Source organism: Ammospiza nelsoni, chromosome 21, assembly GCF_027579445.1.
Source record: "Ammospiza nelsoni isolate bAmmNel1 chromosome 21, bAmmNel1.pri, whole genome shotgun sequence".
Classification (NCBI taxonomy): Eukaryota; Metazoa; Chordata; class Aves; order Passeriformes; family Passerellidae; genus Ammospiza; species Ammospiza nelsoni.
Window position 1 is genome coordinate 7,469,664 of NC_080653.1, and position 21,423 is coordinate 7,491,086.

At 40.5% G+C, this 21,423-nt stretch overlaps 1 protein-coding gene across 1 annotated transcript; it reads left to right on the forward strand.

Annotated features, from left to right (window-relative positions):
• The first annotated feature begins 404 nt into the window (after window positions 1–404).
• On the forward strand, window positions 405–21,423 carry FOXN1 (forkhead box N1). The gene is made up of 8 exons (XM_059487080.1): window positions 405–524; window positions 2,951–3,448; window positions 5,945–6,055; window positions 10,562–10,689; window positions 11,480–11,576; window positions 16,108–16,315; window positions 17,547–18,074; window positions 20,557–21,423. The coding sequence occupies exons 1-8, from the start codon at window positions 405–407 to the stop codon at window positions 20,817–20,819; spliced, it is 1,953 nt and encodes a 650-aa protein (XP_059343063.1). The 3' UTR covers window positions 20,820–21,423.

Consider the following 21,423-nt stretch of genomic DNA (forward strand, 5'->3'; position numbering starts at 1 on the left):
TTTTTTAATATAATCCCTCTGAAAACAGCTGGGGTGCATTTATATCCCAATCTCTCAATAAAGTGACATTGCTAAATTTGCAAAACCCCAAAACAATACATTTTCCTTAATTTATGATCCTGTAGAAAACAAAGAAAGTGCTTATTTTTATAAAAATTATGTGGTGAATCCACAGAAACCCCATACCACATCTTCATTGGAATTTCATCTACAGAACACTTCTTTAAGAGCTAAAAAATAATTCCAGTGTCAGGAATTCCTCAGGATGGCTCCAGCTGCACATCCAAGCCTGTTCCATCACCTGCACCAAACAAGGGCTTTGTTTCACAGCTCAAGTTTGAAAAAGTGCTAATTGTAATTTGATTTTTGCCCTGACAGGATTTCTGTGTGCCGTGGGTTTGGTGATGGTTTCGCTACTCCAGGACCAGTCCAATATTAAATTTTCTGCCTCGGACACTCTGGAAAGGGACCAGCAGGACCTGATGAAGGCACAGGGGGATTCAATATCCCCAGTTCAGCAGAGTGTGAGTAAAACTGGCCCAGGCCTGTTCTCTTCCTTTAAAGATCAAAATAAACATTCAGCTCTTGCTGGATCTCACCAAACCTACCGGTGACAGAGCAAACCCTGGAGGTTTTATTCCTGAAGGGTGGAAACCTGAGTTATCCTGCTCAGCTAATCTTAAACTCCAGCTGAATGTTCTGTTCCATTCCTTAAAATGAGTGGGAAAGCTGGGTTTTGTTCCCCAGCAGAAAGAACTGGGTTTATCCTGATTTTCCTTGTGGGATTTCTTGGATTTGCAGAGCACTCAATAATCTGGTGTTTGCCTTTTTGAGGAGCACAGGACATTCCCCCATCCCTGAGCACAGCACCCTGCTCCAGCCTGATGTGCGTCCTCTCAAAGGCTTCCTACTAATTACTCATCCCTGATACCAGGGAAATGTGCATATTTTCATTATACCCATATTTTAATCTTAATCTCCACCTGAATGTTCTCTTCCGTTCCTTAAAATGAGTGGGGAAGTTGTGCTGTGTTCCCCCTGCAGAAAGAACTGGGTTTATCCTGATTTTCCTTGCGGGATTTCTTGGATTTGGAGAGAGGAGGGAAGGGAGCACTCAATAACCTGGTGTGCCTTTTTGAGGAGCACAGGACATTCTCCCATCCCTGAGCTCTGCACCCTGCTCCAGCCTGATGTGTGTCCTCTCAAAGGATTCCCAGTAATTACTCATCCCTGACACCAGGGAAATATTTTCATTACATGCATCTTTTAATCTTAAACTCCAGCTGAATGTTCTGTTCCATTCCTTAAAATGAGTGGGGAAGTTGTGCTGTGCCCCACTGCAGAAAGAACTGGGTTTATCCTGATTTTCCTTGCGGGATTTCTCGGATTTGGAGAGGAAAGGAGCACAGCACCCTGCTCCAGCCTGATGTGCGTCCTCTCAAAGGCTCCCCACTAATTACCCATCCCTGATGTCAGGGAAATATTTTCATTATATGCATGTTTTCAGTGGCAGGACCCAGACTGCAGCCTTGCTCCAGATTAAAGAGCTCCCGAGTGGTTTCTCTTTGCTGGAGAGCACAAGGGAGGGAGGAGATGACACGGGAGGGTTGGGGTGTCTGCCCAGAGCCTGTCCTGTGTCTCCAGATGAGTGTGGCCACCCTAATGAAGGGAAGTGATGCAAGCACCAACATTTCTGGAGCCTGGAAGCCCAGCAGGGATGAGATCAAGCTGATTTGACTAAACTTGCAGGCGACAGGGCTTGCACTTATCACATTCCTGTCATTTAATCTGTCATCACCTGACCTTCCTCAGCTTTTCCCTGAAATGGGCAGAGCAGAGTCGAGGTGTCCTTGTTTTTCAAGGACAGCTCTGTTTTCTGAGTGCTTTGGGTCGGAAGGAACTTAAAGATCATCCTGCACCAGGTTCCTCCAAGACCAATCCAACTTGGCCTTGCTTTTATTGATTAATTAATTGCTGAATAGTTTTGGATACCAAGCAACCAGAAAACCCTCGAGATTTTTTTAGGGCTTCCCTGCATGAAGGTGGGCAGAACTGGTCATGTCATACTTGCCATTTAAAATGTATTTTTAATATAATTAAAATATAAATTTTACATTTGAAATTTACTATAAATAAATAACTTAGACAATGAAAATAATAAAATATCTGCTCAAACTTAAATACTAACCTTAAATAAATAAATGCCAATTAAAAAATTTCTCTAAATAAATGGCTTAGATAAGGAAAATAATAAAATATTTGCTCAAACTTAAATATTAACCTTAAAAAAATAAATGTCAATATTATATCACATGTTACATTTATGTTTTAATTGCATTAAAATATAAATTTTATCTTTTAAAAAGTCTATAAATAAATAACTTAGATAATGAAATTAATGAAATATTTGCTCAAACTTCAATCCTAACCTTGTATAAATGTCAATATTCCATTGCAGCTTTTAATGTGATTAAAATATTAATTTTGTCTTTTAGAATTTCTATAAATAAATAACTTAGATAATGAAAATAATGAAATATTTGCTCAGACTTCAATCCTGACCTTAAATAATTAAATGTCAATATTCCATTGCGTATTACATTTATATTTTAATGTAAAAAATAATGTAATTAAAATATAAATGCTATATTTTAAAATTTCTATAAATAAATAACTAAGACAATGAAAATAATAAAATAACTTACACAATGAAAATAACTTAGACAATAAGAGAGAGCAGCACTGGGATTGTAGCCTTGGGATTTATCCCCATAGGGATAAATCAATAATATCAATTTATCCCCCATAGGGATAAATCAATAATAAAATAACTTAGACAACGAAAATAACTTAGACAATAATAAAATAACTCAGACAATGAGAATAATAAAATATTTGCTGAAACTTCAATCCTGACCTTAAATAAATCAACATCCATATCCCATCACAGGACAACCCCAGCTACAGCTGCCCGCCCTATGAGCCAGACGCCCGGGCAGAGAGGACAAGCTCAGAATCCTCTCCCAGCCCCAGCCCTGCGTCCCCATGCCAGGACCCCATCCAGGGAGGGTTCCCTGGCAGCCAAGGGATCCCCTGTGGCACCAACAAGTTCAGGGCATCCTTCGGCACCGAGAGATTCCGGCGCTGCAGCTATGAGGAGAACGCCGCCGGCAGCTACGAGCGCTTCCTCAAGAGCACCAGGAACCCCTTCCACCCCTACAAGAGGCAGATCAGCGAGGATGTTTTCCAGGAATCTCACCAGGCCCTGCCACCAGAAGCATCTCCCTTCAAAAATCACAGGAGCATCGACGGCTTCGAGGGTCTGCCGGGATCTGCTGAGGAGCCGGAGGCGTTTCCCACCCACATCCCAAATATTTCTGCAGAGCAGCCGTGGTGTAGCAGCATCCAGTACAGCTCCACGGGGCAGGAGCACGGCGCCCAGGTCATGGTCAGTGGGGTTTGGTGTTGTTTGCATTGTTTTCAGTGGTAAAAACGTGCTTTTGGAAGGATTTTCTTATTGGGAGGATTTTCTTGTTGTAGCGACTGTGTTGGTGTTTATCGCTCTGTCAAGCTGGAGGTCAGGGAAAGCAGATTTAGAAATATCCATGTTTATTTGTCCAAGTTCTCTATTTTCTGGTCTTTCCCTCAAACAATCCTCAGAGAGATGCACAAGGACAAATGATTTTCCATCAGAGGGGGTACACGAATCCTAGATGTTTATTGCTCTGTCAAGCTAGAGCTCAGGGAAAGAGATTTGGATATATCCATGTTTATTTGTCCACATTTTCTATTTTCTGGTCTTTTCCTCAAAGAATCCTCAGAACGAGGCACAAGAACAAGTGATTTTCCATAAGAAGGGGTACCTGAATCCTAGATGTTTATCACTCTGTCAGGATACAGGTTAGAGCTCAGGGAAAGCAAATTTAGACATATCCGTGTTTATTTCTCCAAATTTTCTCTTTTCTGGTCTTTTCCTCAAACAATCCTCAGAAAGATGCACAAGGACAAATTATTTTTCCATCAGACAGGGTACACGAATCCTAAATGTTTATCGCTCTGTCAAGATATAGGCCAGAGCTCAGGGAAAGCAGATTTAGATATATCTGTGTTTATTTCTCCAAATTTTCTCTTTTCTAGTCTTTTCCTCAAACAATTCTCAGAAAGAAGCACAAGGACAAATTATTCTGTGTCAGACAGGACACATGAATCATAAATATCCAAATTTGTCATCAGTTGGGGTTTTCTAGAGACAAAAGTTCACAAAACAATATTTTCAAGCATGAGGATATGGAACAGATTTGGTCCAACAGCTCGCCTGCACTTTTCTCAGTGCAAATAGAAGAGAAAACTCCAAGACATCAAAAAATAAATATAAGCACTGTTTATATGTGCAGTGCAAAATTTCCTGGGCTGATTTCAATACCAGATGGAGGCAGCTGCCTATTTAGGGCAGCAGAGATCCCTGAAAAGCAAATTAAATTCCCCTCCAGTGTCTCCACAAGATCTCTGCTGTGATCCAAGGTGCAAAGTGCATCTTGATCATCTCCTGCAGCCAAAAAGAACAATTCCACCTGCCAGAAAGGAGCTCTGAGCTGGTTCTGAATGGCTGGGACAGGAGGAATTCAGAGCTACAAATGGAAGAGGAGTTTAAAAAAGAAAAAAAGTATTAATTGGATTAAGACCAGGAGAATGGAGAGATGTTGTCAGGGAACATACCTGGGGATTGAAGCCATCCAGGTTAAGGAGGAAATCGATCTAAATCTCTTATTTCCTGGATAAACACTCATCTAGGTCAGGGGAGTTCAGTGCTGCAAAACCTATGAGCAGCTGATGAAAAAGAAATTCCCATTTTCTTCCCAAATCCCTGCAGGATGCAAAGGCAGCAGTGCAGGAGCCCTTTACAAGCAGGTGTAGCTACTCCCTGTTGGGTCTTGCCAGCACCCCACTTCCCACTTTTAAATCACTTCCATGCTGCTGGAAAGTTGGGACTTCCCAAAATCTTCATCTTCATATCACCAAAATAACACTGATGCTTATTGATAATGGATGTCAAATCAAGTCTAATTTGTGCTTCTAATAATATAACATTAAAATACTGAATATTTTTATATTTATTAGATATACTAGATATACTAGATATATATTTTTATATATTAGATACACATGCATTATATATAAAATATATATAAGAAACAATGTGTATATATGTTTATTTATTAATATTTTTAGATTAAAATGCCATAAAAGCTGGCCATGTTTTAAAGCAGAAGGATAAGTGCTATTGGATTCTTGGAAAAAGTTTCTCACTGAATTCCTCCATTTTTTACATATTTCCTGCACCTTGGTTGAACCCAGCAGCCAGCCCAGTGTGGTTTTTCTCTGCCACCTCTTTCCTGAACATTACAGACCTGCCAAAATTCCAGAGGCGCTGCCAGCCTAAAGATAAAATCAGGGAGAATGAAAGACGAGGGAGGCACTTGTGCACACTCAGGAGTGAAAGCTGGAGTGTGTGGGTTGTGTGTGCAGGGGGGGAAAAAAATAAGAATACACACAGAGCTTGATGTTTTCTGAATTGCTCTGCGCACGGAATGTGGGCTGGGATTTCCTTTTTTCAGGCTGTAGTCGTGGAAATGCAGGAACTGGTTCGTTTCTTCATGGAATCACGGGGTGGTGTGGGTTGGAAGGGACCTTGAGGGTGCTCCAGTGTCACCTCCTGCCATGGCAGTGTCACCTCCCTCTGTCCCAGCCTGGCCCTGGCCACTCCCAGGGGTGGCCAGCCCCAGGTTTGCACCATTAAAACACAAACCAGCTCTGTTGGCCCTTACCAAAGCACAACTAAACCCCAAACACTCAACGCAACGAAGGCAAATCCAGACAGTGATTAATTATCCTGTTTTAAATTCAGCTGCTTTCTCTAATTGCTCATTTTTTGGCTGTTCTGCAGCAGGATTCAGACCTGAAGCTCAGGACATCCCCGCTGGAAGGGCAGCCTGGCCTGTATTGCTACCAGCCCCAGGTGCAGCAGATGTATTGCTCCTCACACCCCTTCCACCAGGTCAGTACAGCACCAAAACCCTGGGTTTTAGCACTCAAATGGCACAAAAGTTGTGGTAATCATCATTTTTTTTTAAATACTTAAAATATCTTTACATTTGTGTGTTTGCAGGGCTGTGTTTCTATGCCTACATTCACTTTATAAGATCTAAAAACAACCACAGCTAAATGCAATTTAAGATGCTCACTAAGAAAAAGAAGAAAAAAATGCCAAACCAAAACTTGTGGAAATGGAATCTTAGTACCAGATATTTATATTCTCACCATTACACTCGAGAAAATTTGCTTTGGAGCCAGATAAATTTTTAATATAACTCTTGATATTTCAGGATCTTAATTAACTGTGTGTCCTAGAATGACACACTAACTTCCTTTAACTTGAGTTCCTTTAATTTCAGGGAAAAAAAAAACCTAAACAGATTGCTAAAATTCAGACAAAACATAGAAAAATATTTTAAAGTGAAATTGGAACAGCAAAATGATGTCAGCTTTCCTTGTGCTTGATGGCACACACATCTTTTGAAACCTTTTGCCTCTTGCATCATCCCCAGAGAAAGGTTAGTCAGCTGAAGCATAACTGACAATAATAAAAATCAAAATAAAATATCTACAATTAAATATAAATATAAATATAAATATAAATATAAATATAAATATAAATATAAATATAAATATAAATATAAATATAAATATAGATGTGAATGTGAATATAGGGAAAGTGATATTGTACTACCATCCTAACTTACAAATCCATTATCGTTATTTTAGAAGAAAATGGTCCCAAAATGGTGCCAAAACAAAGCTCTGCTGCAAATACAAACTATTGTGGATGTGTCACAGTTCCATATATATCATTCACTATAAAAATGCCATTTCTGTGTGCAGAAACCCCACTTAACTTGTGAATTCACAGAATACTCCTAATTTCCCTATCCATTCTGCAGCAGGCACCTTTCCCCTGTCCCTGCTGGTTTGACAGCAGTGCTGTTCCTGTGCTGATCACATTCCAAAAACCTCCAGATTTAAAGCTGCCAGGCAAGATCCAACAGGCACCAAGAGGAAAATCCTCCATCCACCTGCAGGCTGGCACTGGGACAAATCTCTGAAGTGCAGCAGGTTTCTGTCAGACTTTTCTTCAATACCTGGTGCTTAATGTTAATATAGAAAAGAGTCTGGCAAGGTGTTGTGCTGCTCAGGAATAAAATAAAAATAATTTTTTTTTAAAATTTAAAAATTAAAAAATAAAATTTCAAAATTATCCAATAGGTGAAAGAGGTAGAATTGCTATCCCTGTGCCATAATCACATGCCATAATCACATAATTGTATTCTTCAATACCTATCCCTGTGCCATAATCACATAATCATATTCTTCAATATCTGTGCTTAATGTTATTATAGGAAAAAGTCTGGCAAGGTGTTCTGCTGCTCAGGAATAAAATAAAAATAAAATTTAAAAAAATAAAAATAAAATTGAAAAAAGGTCTAATAGGTGAAAGATGTAGAATTGCTATCCCTGTGCCATAATCACATGCCATAATCACATCATCATATTCTTCAATATCTGTGCTTAATGTTAATGTAAAAAAAGTCTGGCAAGGTGTTCTGCTGCTCAGGAATAAAATAAAAATAAAATTTTTTAAAAAATTAAATAAAATTTTAAAAGGTCTAATAGGTGAAAGAGGTAGAATTGCTATCCCTGTGACATAATCATATTCTTCAGTGTCTGTGCTTAATGTTAATGTAGAATAAGTCTGGCAAGTTGTTCTACTGCTAAGGAATAAAATAAAAATAAAATTTAAAAAAATAAAAATAAAATTGAAAAAAGGTCTAATAGGTGAAAGATGTAGAATTGCTATCCCTGTGACATAATCACATGCCATAATCACATCATCATATTCTTCAATATCTGTGCTTAATGTTAATGTAAAAAAAGTCTGGCAAGGTGTTCTGCTGCTCAGGAATAAAATGAAAATAAAATTCAAAAAATAAAATTAAAAACAAAATTAAATAAAAAATTTAAAATGTCTAATTGGTAAAAATAGAATTGCTATCCCTGTGCCACGATCACATGCTGGAAAATGAAAAGAGCTGAGAAAAGTGGAATGAGCCGTCCTGCATGGAGCAGCCCCATGATTAACTCTTTCCATTCCAAGCTGGAATGGGGCAGTGCAAGCTCAGTCACTCCAAGGAGGTTCCTCTCTGCAGAACGGGCCCTGGAGTGAGGGATGTTCCAGCCCAGTTTTCATTAGAGGGATGACAGGATCCAGCCCCTTCATTAATTCTGTGCAGATGATAAAACAGCCTCACCTTCCCCCCGGCTGGACACAGCAGGAGCGGTGACTCAGAAGAAAAATGAGTTATTATTGACCCAAATGAGGAGCAGACACTGGCTGGAGCCACTCACCCACCATAAAACACCTTTCATGCCATGGCAGACTGTAAAACCAGCTCCAGCCTGTCATTCCAGCCCATTCCCCAGCCTCCCTTCCCTCCAAAAGGATTCATGAAACCAATAAAACAGAAATAATCCCTGAAACACCCAGGTCTGGCCTTTCATGGTGACATCAAAACCAGCCCTATCTTTCAAAGAGCCACCAAAACCAATAAAAATCAGAATTATTGTAGGAATTTCTTGGGTTTCTGCTCTTGGGGGAAAATCTGCAGCCAGTGCACAAGGCAGGGAGCACCACAGTGCACACAAAAATTAGTTCACAGCTGCTCTGGAGGCTCTAATTGTGCCCAATATTTGGTTTAACAAGGCAGGACATGATTAATTATGTACATTTCATTCCTTTCACCATGCAAACAACTGAGTCTATTCAGTCTGGCTTTCCACATTCCATTTCAGGCAGTTCAGCGTGAGGAAGATAAAAGCAAACAGGCAAGGAAAACTCCAGCAGCCAGCATAAAATTACTGGGGAAATGACATCAATTATTCAGAGTACAGAATAAATAAATAAGCTGGGAATATTTTGCTGTTTTAAGGGGACAAAGACCAAGAGCAATCAAAACTATTGATCAAAAAAAAAAAAAAAGGAATTAGAATTAGAAACTACGGAGATGTCCAAGGGCTTTTTCCCAATGAGTCTTGAGGGCTACATGATGATTTTCCAGAGGAACCACATAAACCTCATGGCACAGGATGAGCAGTGAAACACCAGGACAGGGCTCAGCAGTGCCAGGGAAGGCATCCAGGTAGATTTTTTTTAATATCATGTGACAGAAATTCTAATTCTGGCCATGTCCTCACCCCTGGCATCCGCCAAGATAAATCTGGAAGAGGCAGAAATTCCTCTCTCCCAGAGCTGATGTTATCTTACCTAAACTACATCATGTTCCTTTGCTCCTGAAAAACTCTTTGCAGCAGGTTTGAACTGTAATTTAAGGGAGAAAAACGTGGAATATTCGGAAAAGAAAAAGACCAAGGGCTGTGCTAAAAAACTGAGGACAAATCTATGGAAGCTCTGGTGCAATCCAGGCTGTCTGTGGGGATCATCCCATCTTTCACCTGGCTTTTTATCCTGGTGATCCCTTCACTTTAAGCGTGTCTTGGAACAGGTTTGGTGATCTCCTGCAGAGTTTGGTCAGCATTTCTCAGGAAGCTCCTGTGGCTGGTACCAAGGCATAAATATTATCTGTTTTTAGGGGTCCTGGCTGTTATTTTCAGCTTTCTGATAGAGAAAATTGAATGGAAAAATCACTTGAGGTGGTGGCACATGAGCTCCTGGCCCTGTGGAGAAGGATTTTCCTTGGATTTTATGAAGGGAACAGACAGGGAGCAGCCCAACAGCTTCAGCACGAGACAGGCAGAGTGAAACCACCCCAAAAATGTCTCATGTGCTGCTTTCCTGACCCCTGGAATGACATCACTGACTTATTCCATAATAATACATTCATCTTAAATATATTCTGGTGCATCCATTTAAGTTCTTCTTGTTATTTGTTGAGTTTTTCCCTGCCTTGCACAGTAACAGTGATTTTAACAGAGATTTCAGGATACTATTCCCTTAGCAGCAAATATGATATGCTTTCAATTTTTGCCTTTCTGTACCCTCTCCACCTAAAAAAAAAAAAAAAAAAAAAAAAAAGGCAAAAAAATATAGCACACAAACCCAAATAAGGCTCAGGCAAAACTTCTCTGTTTTTTCCTATATTTTAGCAGCTTTACTTCCTCAGCTGGCTTTTATAAGGTGAACACTGAAGATTTTTACTCTGGTGGTCTGGGGTTTTAATGTCGATAAAATGACATCATTCATTATTTGTGTGCTTGTTCAGGGGAGGCTGAGCAGGCTGAGATACTTCAAAAGAGATGGCTGGAGGGAGATAAGCTTTAGGTCTATAAAATTAGGAATTATCTGGGGATGATTAATAGGACACGGCTCCTCATAGCAAGAAATAAAGAAGAAAATACTTTTTCCCATACAGTATCAGAAATAATGCTGTTATTAGGGAATATTTTTGGGAGTTTTTTGCTAAAATAAATGACATTTTTGCTGTCCCCCCAGTACCCCTCAGGCGGCAGCTACCCCGTGACTTACATCGCCTCCTCGCACTACCCCTACCAAAGGATTGCTCCTCAAAGCAGCCAAGAATCTCAGCAGCCTCTGTTCCCCAAACCCATCTACTCCTACAGGTAATCCAATCTTTTTCCAAGCCCTCACCTTACAGGAAATACCCCGTTCACCCCTGGCCCTGTTCCAGCATCGTTTGCAGCAACACGTTCGCTCCATTTGTCTCCTTGCTGGGCCGTTCTGTCCTGTCCCCGTGGATCACAGAACGTTCCAGGCTCTGGGGCCAGCCAAGGCACACAGAAATTAAGTGTTGTAAAGCAGGGGAGCAGTCTTGATCACTCCCCAAAACAAAAAAAAAAAAAAAAAAAATTCTCTAAGGAAAAATTTTAAGTGTTGTGAATTTCATCAGCACAAGACTGGTGCCACTGAGTTGTCTATTCTGTATTAAAAATTTTTCTTTCCCCAGTTACTTGAGCAAGGAAATGCCTTGAAAACCTACCTACTATGGCAGTCATCACATGGGTTTAGCCACCAAAGTAGATCTGATAATTAAATTTTAATTATGACTCTGTCACTGTCAGTTTGATTCTCTCTGTGGCCTCCACCAGTCAAACAAAATCTTCAATAACTCCACACCAGCAGGATTCGAAGGTCTTGTATCTGCTTTCTATGTTCCTTTATTTTAAACCCAGATTGGACCTTCTAGATGAACCTGGAGAATTACCTGTAGGAGTTAAGGAGATTGTTGTAATTGACTGAGTGAAACATAAAATCATCCCTGTATTTGTGCTATGACAGTGAAAGTCAGAATAATTACACACAGTGCAAAAATTGATCTACTTTTGGTTGTGAGGAGTCAGGCAGAAGAGGCTAAAATGCTTTTTTTTTGGTTTTTTTTTTCTTTCCCTAAAGCATCCTGATCTTCATGGCTCTCAAAAACAGCAAGACAGGGAGTTTGCCAGTCAGTGAGATTTACAATTTCATGACAGAACACTTCCCTTACTTTAAGGTGAGTTCCACGGGAATGGGGAAGGGAATCTCCATCTAAGTTTATCTATCAGCAGAGGGAATAAGGGATGGGATTCCAGCTATGAAAAGGGATTATTTCTTAGGAGATTAATACCAAATCAATTACACACTACATACTCCCCTGATCACAAGCTCCTCGGCCTTCTGCACCTAGGCAGAAATGTGAAACGTGGTAATATTTAACTCAAGAAGATGTTAAGAACTGTTCCAGCTGTGAGCTTGGGTGTACAACAGTGACCATTCCTCACCATAAAAAGGGTAAATAATTTAAAAATCACATTCCCTGCTTCTTCTCAGATCTCAAACACAGGCAGAACTGGTCTTGTGGCTTCCTGTGCCACCAGCAGCACCTCCAGACTGGTGTGGAAGCAGAGAATTCCAGGTTATCCCACTCCATCCTGGAGCTGGGAAATTCATCTTGGGCAACAGCATCCCCTGCATGCCCTGCACAAAGAGAAGTGTCAGCTGTGCTGATGGCACTAAGCTGATAATGACATGGTGAGCTGGGCTGGGGGGTTTGCAGCAGCACCTCTGAAATTCGGATCCCTGCTGGTTGGGAATGGCTCCTCACAGCTGGAATGGCGCTGGGAACTGCTCACTCAGCACAGGCATCCTGGAGCAGCAGGATTAGTTCAGGTTTTTGAAAGTAATGGAATCAGCGAGTGCCGCTCCACTCAGGGATTTTTGTTTTTCTGCTGATTCTTCAAAAGGACCTCACTGAAATCCACAGTGGGTGAGCTCAGCTGTGAGCAAGGCCCAAAAATGAAAATAAAGCCAGTGAGTCTGTCCTGTTTCCTATTGCAAATAGCCCTGCAGCGATCAGGGCAAATTTCAAACAGCCACAGCAAGGCAGTTCAAACATTTGTAATAAAGGAACACTGAGAATAATGAAAAATAAATGTTCCAATACAATTTTGGACACTGAGGATAAATAGAGAACACACACATTAAAAAAAGAGAATAGCCAGAGAAAAATACACATTATCACAGAGGAAGAACTGTCAGGATCCATCACACTCCCAGATTTCCTCCCAAAGGAGTTACTAAGTACTCCATCATTTGTTACAAGCAAGAAAAGGAGAAAAAAATAAAGAAATCTACCATTAGAAATCCCAGGGGAATCCGCAGGAAAATAGCCAGAGTTTCAAGCAGAGAGGTGGGAATATTATTAATAATTTTTACAGGCATGTGGATGTTTATTCTTCAGATCAAACTGAAATTAATTCTCTGTTGTCTTATAACACAATTGATCATAAAATTAATCAGCAGCTTTAAACCAAATGCTGCCAGCATGGGCAGAATCCCTCAGACTCAGGACTGTGGCTCCTCCAGGTGTCACCATCCTGTTGCCTCCTGGTTTTTCAGAACCTCGTGTCTTTTTTAAAATTCATTTAAAAACTGATGAGAATGAGGTCACTGCTATAGGAACAGAATAGAGCAGGGGTATTACCCATAAATTCCCTATTTTGCACTTTACTTACAAATTCAGCCAAATGTATTTGACTGTAGCATCCTTAAAATAACCAGGGGAGAATGAGCAATCAGATATTACATTTACAGTCATCAATCCCTGTCTGCCTCTGCTCTTTACTGCAGAGAATTACCAATACATGGCAAAATTTAAAATCCTCCACCCTCCCTGCTTTTGGAGACTCTTCAGCAAAATAAAACCACATAAAAATCAGCAAAGAACATTTTGCTGCTGTTACCAGTGCTCACTAAAAAGCAGAATACAACAGGGGAAACAATTTAGGTTGGAGAAAAAGAGAGCAAGTGCACACAGAGCCTTGCTGGGATGATACAAGCAGAGTCAAATTAACTGGGATTCGCTGCCACAGCAAATTTAGTTTCTATGATGCAACAATCTCATTTCTAGTTGAAACAGAGCAATCCAACTCCTACGTCCTAAAAAAAAAAAAAAAAAAAAAATCCACACAGCTAAAGTTGAATTAGTCTTTGATGTACCTCTCCCTTCTCTTGAGACCTAGATTTAAAGAGAAAGGGTTTTGCAAGATCACTGAACTCTTTAAACTTCAAGAGCTGGTCAGGATCAGTGGGGCTGGACAATAATTTTCTCTCTTTTTTGTGGTGATTAGTGAGTCTAACAGAAAGCTTTAATCTTTTTAATTGGAGTTGTTGGGCTGAGAGGGCAGAAAGGTCTGAGGTGTGAAGGGAGGGCTCAGGTGGTGTGGAGGTGGCACCTGGGGACATGGATTGGTGGTGGCCTTGGCAGTGCCAGGGGCTGGACTTGGTGCCCTCAGAGGGCTTTTCCCACCTCAGTGATCCTGGGATTCCCCAGCTGATTTTGTGATCCTGGGATTCCCCAGCTGATTTTGTGATTCTGCACTCGCATCCCCTCCGTGCTGAATGCAGTGATTACCAAAACCGGCCACAGCAAGGAGATTCCAGCTGCTCAAGAGCAGCCCCAGCAGCCAAAGTTTGCTCATTTACAATCACACCTGCTTTAAAAACTGGTGTTTTTTCTCTTAATAATCTCAGTGTGTTAATCCCTACCTGGGCAAATAAATTCTCACAGCTCAGCAATCCCGAATTTAATGCAAGAACCTGCTCAGCTCCTGGCAGCAGCCTCCAAAATCAATCCGTGTGCTTTTTGCTTGTACAGTTTGTAAAACCATCTCCTAATTTACACCCCCACACATTCTGCAAGCCTCTGAGGAGCCCATGCCACTCCCAGCTGAGCAGAAACACCAATTATCCTGTCTAGGTACACAGGGGTGTGGGGAGCCTCTGTGCAGGGCAAGAAACAGGAATATTCTTCCAGGTCAGCTTGTTCAGTAGTTAAACGCACAATTTAGCTGGGAGGAACAGCTTTATTCACTTTTGGAACTACCAGAAAGTTGCTTGAATACTATCTGCAAGGGAGAAAAAACTGATTTGTTGTGTTTAGTGTGATCTTATGGCAGAAAAGGCTTTAAAGGTTTGGGGTTTTCTCTCTTCTCTTCTCTTCTCTTCTCTTCTCTTCTCTTCTCTTCTCTTCTCTTCTCTTCTCTTCTCTTCTCTTCTCTTCTCTTCTCTTCTCTTCTCTTCTCTTCTCTTCTCTTCTCTTCTCTCTTCTCTCTTCTCTCTTCTCTCTTCTCTCTTCTCTCTTCTCTCTTCTCCCCTTGTATTACAGTTTGTGTTGTCTCACCCATGAGGCAGAACAGTGAAATGCTGACATCAGGTGGGCCAAAATGGAAGAGGCTCTGCTGCTCTGAAGGGGGAATAGTTTCTCTTTTAGTAAATAGTATGTATTTAATTCCACACCTATTTATTTTTTAATGAAGTGAGTATTAAATTTGATCCTCATCTCATCAATAAGGTTTTTAATGCCTTAGCCCACACAATAGTTCTTTACAAGCTACAAAACAAAAGGTTTTACATTCCTTATAAAAGCATCTACAGAAAATTAAATCCTGATAAAATAATTTCATCAAAGTACGTTCAAATTTCACAGTCTGCCTGGTGAAAGCCAAAATGGGCTCAGATTAATTCATAAAAGATGGTCTAAGTGGAAGTCTGATGGACTAGGCAGCAATTAAAGAAATTATCAAACTATCAAAAATCTAGCTTTGTATGAGAGAAGGATCCTAGTAATAAAGAGTAAAAATGGAAAAAAAAATTATTAACCTAAGAGGGAAATTCTAATTTTAACATTTAAAAAAAGACTGTGGAAACTCACATTTATTTCTCATGCTCTCTGTTCAATAATTCTCTACTTGATATAAACAGTTATGATGACAAATATTTGCATCCATGAATATGAATCAACAGCCATGGACAACCTCCCCCCATTTGAGAGAGCTGATTCATTTCCTGCGATCCTTATGAGGAATTGAGAAGAAAATATGAGGATTTTTTGGCAAAAAGAAAATAATAATTTTGATGATCCAGTTTAAAGAACCTTCCACCTTCTTCTGCTGAGTTAAAAGTAAATGCAAAGCACAGAGATGAGTGATCAGCTGTGGAAACCTGTATCTCATCTGGAGGGCTTGTGATTAAACCATTTGCTTATGTAATTGGCCAGCACACAAAGTTACACTTACAGTAGCATGAAAAACCCCTTTGAAGTCTGCCTGGACACTGAATTTGAGCCCAGGTGGCACAAAGTACTTTAATGAAGAATTGGAAATATTTCTAGGTGTTCTAAAATAGATTCTGATTTCGTGTTAGTTCTTGAACATGAATTTTTACACACTTAATTCTGGTGATGTGCAAATTCACTCTTAGAGACCCAGCAGGTCTCTGACAACCTTTTTGCTTAGAAGATCAGTTGATATTTTATCTCATCCCTCTCTTCCCACACAACATGACTGTAACATTTTTGTGGCTTCCCTCTAACGTTCAAGCTTCTCACTGCAGAGAAGGCACAGACTTAAACAGCATTTCTTGTAACCTCACCAGTCAAAACACAGTTATATATATACACATACATTTTAAATTTATTTATTTATTTTTCAGATTTTAATTTTTTTTTTTTTAAGCTGGTTCTTACATTGGGTTTGTTTCTCCAGACAGCTCCAGATGGTTGGAAGAATTCCGTGCGCCACAACTTATCTTTGAACAAGTGCTTTGAGAAGGTTGAGAACAAGTCAGGGAATTCTTCTAGGAAGGGCTGTTTGTGGGCTCTGAATCCAGCCAAGATTGACAAGATGCAGGAGGAGCTTCAGAAATGGAAGAGGAAAGACCCAGTTGCTGTGAGGAAGAGTATGGCAAAGCCAGGTCAGTCATTTGTCCTTGTTTTAGCTCTCAGCTCTCCCCAGAATTTTTCTGTTCACCAAGATCCATAAAAGAATTTAAATATTATTTAGGAAAATATTTAAGGATTTTTCCTGGTTGTCAAAACAAGTAAAAAATTAATATCAGAATTAAAATAGACCCAATTTTGTAGATATTTACAGATAAGCACAAAGAAGCTTCCCCAAGAAAATATTCTCTCTTGACATGTCTCTAAACTTTAAGATAAAAAGGAAGGTTGGATGGGGATTGGAACAGCCTGGTGTGGTGGGAGGTGTCCCTGCCCATGGCAGGGGGATGGAATGAGATGATCTTCAACATGCCTTCCAATCCAAACCACTCTGTGACAAAAAGAACGCTGAAATATGAAATATCAAATAAAATCTGAGGTTAACTGCCAAGTATCCAACCTTTAAAAGTGGGATTTATTACATTCTCACTTGGCAACAGTAATTTAAAAACAAACATCTCAGTTGTTTATAGCATGGTGCTAATATCACTGAGGGTGTGAGTCCAATCCCTGTATGGGCCATTTACTTAAGATTGGACTTGATGATCCTTGTGGGTCCCTTCCAACTAAGAATTTCAGGCTTTGGAGGTTTGAATATATAAAAACTAGCAACTTCTGTTAACCTGTTCCTGAATAACAGCAGAATTCCTGCTGCAAGTTATCCAGGGAAAGTCAGCCACGGACTATCCCTTGCCATTTTCTGAGTAGCATCACAACTCCTGCTGCAAGCTGTGCAGGGATAAATCAGCCATGGACTTTTCCTTGTCATTTCCTGAGCAGCACCACAATTCCTGCTGCAAGTAATGCAGGAATAAGTCAGCTGTAGACTTTCCCTTGTCATTTTCTGAGTAGCACCAAAATTTCTGCTGCAAGTAATGCAGGGATAAGTCAGCTTTGGACTTTCCCTTATCATTTTCTGATTAACACCACAATTCCTGCTGCAAGCTACGAAGGGGTAAATCAACTATGGACTTTCCCTTTATATTTTCTGAGCAGCATCACAATTCCTGCTGCAAGTAATGCAGGAATAAGTCAGCTGTAGACTTTCCCTTGTCATTTTCTGAGCAGCACCACAATTCCTGCTGCAAGCTACGAAGGGATAAATCAACTATGGACTTTCCCTTTATATTTTCTGAGCAGCATCACAATTCCTGCGGCAAGCAATGCAGGGATCAGTCATTCACGGCCTTTCCCTTTGTTTTCCAGAAGAGCTGGACACCCTGATAGGCGACAAGAGCGAGAAGCTGCGCTCGCCGCTGGTGCCGTGCAGCCCGCCGGGCGCTGCAGGTGCCTCGCTCTCCAGGCAGATGGCAGCGCAGCCCCATCCCTTGTGCGAGCCCCCGCTCTCCTCGGGCATCCCGCAGGGCTTCCCCGGCATCCCCGGCTCGGCAGCGCTGCACGCCAAGAGCCCCCTGCCCGCCCTGCTGGGGGGGCAGCAGCCCGGCTGCTTCGCGTCCCCGCAGGGCTTCCCGCAGGTCCCCACGGCGCTGCTGCAGCACACGGCCGAGCCTCAGAGCCTGTTCCCTGCTGGGGAGGCTCAAAGCCAGCTCCGGACTCAGCCCAGCATCCCTCAGGATTCGCCAGTGCCGGCTCAGAGCCCCCCGAGCTGCGGGATGAAGATGCTGCCCGAGCATTCTCCGGCCAGGACGGTGCAGGACACGCTGCTGCAGGAGGGAGACCTCAGCAATGACATCGATGCTCTCAACCCGTCCCTCACTGATTTTGATCTCCAAGGTAGGTGCTGGAGGTGTTTTTGTCTTGGAGAGTCAGGTTTGTTACCTCCCATCCCATGGATCCCTCCCATCCCATCCCACCCCATCCTATATCCCTTTCCATTATTCCATCTCATCCTATAGACCCCATCTCATCCCATGGATACCACCTCATCCCATCCCATTATCCCATCCCACCCCATCCCATCCCATCCCATCCCATCACATGGATCCCATCCCATGGATCTTATCCCATGGATTCCATCCCATCCCACCCCATGGATCCCATCCCATCCCATCCCACCCCATGGATCCCATTCTATCCCATCCCAGCAATCCCATCCCATCCCACCCCATGGATCCCATCCCATCCCATGGATCCCATTCTATCCCATCCCACCCCATGGATTCCATCCCACCCCATGGATCCCATCCCATCCCATCCCATCCCATCCCACCCCATGGATCCCATTCTATCCCATCCCAGCAATCCCATCCCACCCCATGGATCCCATTCTATCCCATCCCACCCCATGGATCCCATTCTATCCCATCCCAGCAATCCCATCCCATCCCACCCCATGGATTCCATCCCACCCCATGGATCCCATCCCACCCCATCCCATCCCATCCTCCACAAGATCCATTTCTCTCCCTTTTCTCACGCCTCCACGCCGCTGTTAGAAACCTCACCTTCCTGGATTACATTTTATATAAACACGATGTAATTTTGTGTTAAATCTTTTAAAAGTTTCCCAAGGAAGATACAGATTTGCATCCAGAAACGGAAAAAACATTCTTACTGCCCCCTGGCTACAATTACTGATATTAAATACTGCAATACAGTTTTTAGAATGTGTTCTTTGAATTCAGACCTGTTTTCAACTGAAAGCTACTCAAGCACAGCTATTTAGTGCCATTCTTACAAGAGAATTGTCGAGTGAAAGGCACCAAGAGAAATAAATTTGATTAAATTAACATGCTAGCATTTTTCTTTATCAATATTGATTCCACATCTCTGCTAAAAAGGATGCTTTTCCCTCTTCCCAAGGCAGTAATAGCATCTACACCCAAAACAATTACACTTTCTGAGATGTCTTCTTATATTCTTCATAAATATACATTTCTAACAGAATTTTTTAAAGAATTTTCTAAAGTTAACGCTCCTTTCACCCAGATTTAAATTTATGGAGACAGACATATAATAATAATCTAAACAACCTCCTCCCTTCCTCAGTCCCACCTCCACACAAATGTTTAATAACCAACATCTCCTGCAACACAATGATTCAAAAAGCAAATATAAAGAAACATATGGAGAGAAAATAGAAAGAAATTTGAATTAATCTGTGCTGATTCTTTAGCTTATTTTCTGCCTCTGTCAAGGTCAGGATTGAAGGTGGTATTTTGTATTCAGGCTCAAATGTTTGTTATTTCTTATCTATGCAAATTGTGAGTTCTACAGCATTCTACTAACAAGCTACAAAATGGCTCACTATCTCTACAAGGCCTTTTAAGGCTAAATTATCCAATTAAGAAATGAGACCTAAATTATTTTTACTTTTAACCCAATAACCAACCACCCAAAATCCACAATGCTGATACTTTTCTGTCCAATTACACAAAACCACCCAAACCCATGGAGAAGAAGAAGAAGGTGAAGAAGAAGAAGCAGCCACAACACTAAAATCTGCATCTTAACATAGATATAGATATAGATATAGATATAGATATAGATATAGATATAGATATAGATATAGATATAGATATAAATATAAATATAAATATAGATATAAATATAGATATAGATGTATATATGTATATATGTATGTATATGTATATATATAATGCTTTATATATATATATTGTTATATTGCTATATATGTTACAACATTATAATAGCTATACCATAATATAATATATGTAATATAATTATATATAATAATATATTAATATTATTATATATTTTCTATATTATTATATATAGTATATATATTGTAATATAATCAATTCCGTATATAATATATAATATGTCCTATATGATATGTAATATATAAATTGTATATTATATATAAATTATAAATAATATATAATATATAAATTATCTATTATATAAGATAGATATAACCTATCTTGTAATATTATAGCTATATAATATTGATATTATATATATGTATATATGTTAGCTATATAATATAGATATTATATTTATAGATAGATAGATAGATAGATAGATAGATAGATACTATTTTTATATATATATATAATAATGAACCTTGAACTCTACGTTTTCCACCCTGTGATATTACACACTTCTATTCAAGCTACACACCCATAACCCATAATCTCAGCTCTATCATTCAATTTTGGAAACCTTCTCAGGCCAAATGTAGTATTATTCTCTCGGGGCTAAAAGAGTTGGGTTAAAAGTAAAAAATTGAAAATTCTCAGCATCCAGGGCTCTAACAGACCTATAAACCAACACGGGATGTTTTTTGTTGTAGGGAATCTTTGGGAGGAGCTGAAGGACGACAGCCTGGCCGTGGATCCCCTTGTGCTCGTTTCATCATCCCCGCAGTGTTTTCCCTCGCACTGCCAGCTGGAGAGCGGCGGCCCCGGCGCGCACGGGGGCGCGCACGGGAGCGCGCACGGGAGCGCGCCCGAGCTGCAGCTCACCACGCTCTATTCCGCCTTCATGGAGCTCGACACGGTGTCCCCGTCCTACCTGAGCAACACCCCCGGCTCCAAACCCATCGCCCTGATGTGAACCACAGCCCCGACACCCCCCTGACCCACGGGAACAGGAATTTTATCTCGTTTTTTCCCAGAACTCACCCGCAGGATATGTAGCTTTATCATGATGGTTTTCTACAGACTGATATTAAAGCAAAAAAATAGAAAAAAATGTATAATATTATTTAAAGAGGATATGGTTAACAGCTGAACTTGTCAACCTTCTTCGTCTTCCAGAAATAAGAAGCCGCTCATCTTCTTCTTGACCTTCTTTTTCCTCTTTCTTTCTTTTTTTCTTTGACAAAAGCTGCTTGGAAATCAGCACAGAACTCACAGCACACAACAATTTAACTTATTTCTTGGAGCCACTGATGGCAACAACATCCACCACAGACCATCCAAAATATAAAATCTACCAATTAAAACATTTGTAGTCCCCTTGAAAGAAGGGACCCATAGTCCCCCTGGGTTTTGGTAAATGTGAACTGAAAATTCTGCAAGTATTAGAAGATAGAGGACAAGCTGCTGACAGACAAAACCAAAGCAACAAATATGCTTCAGTGGAAAACATCAAAGTTTTACTGTATTTAAAAAGAAATTTTAAACTCTGCTTTTTTAATAAAAAAAGAACAAAACTA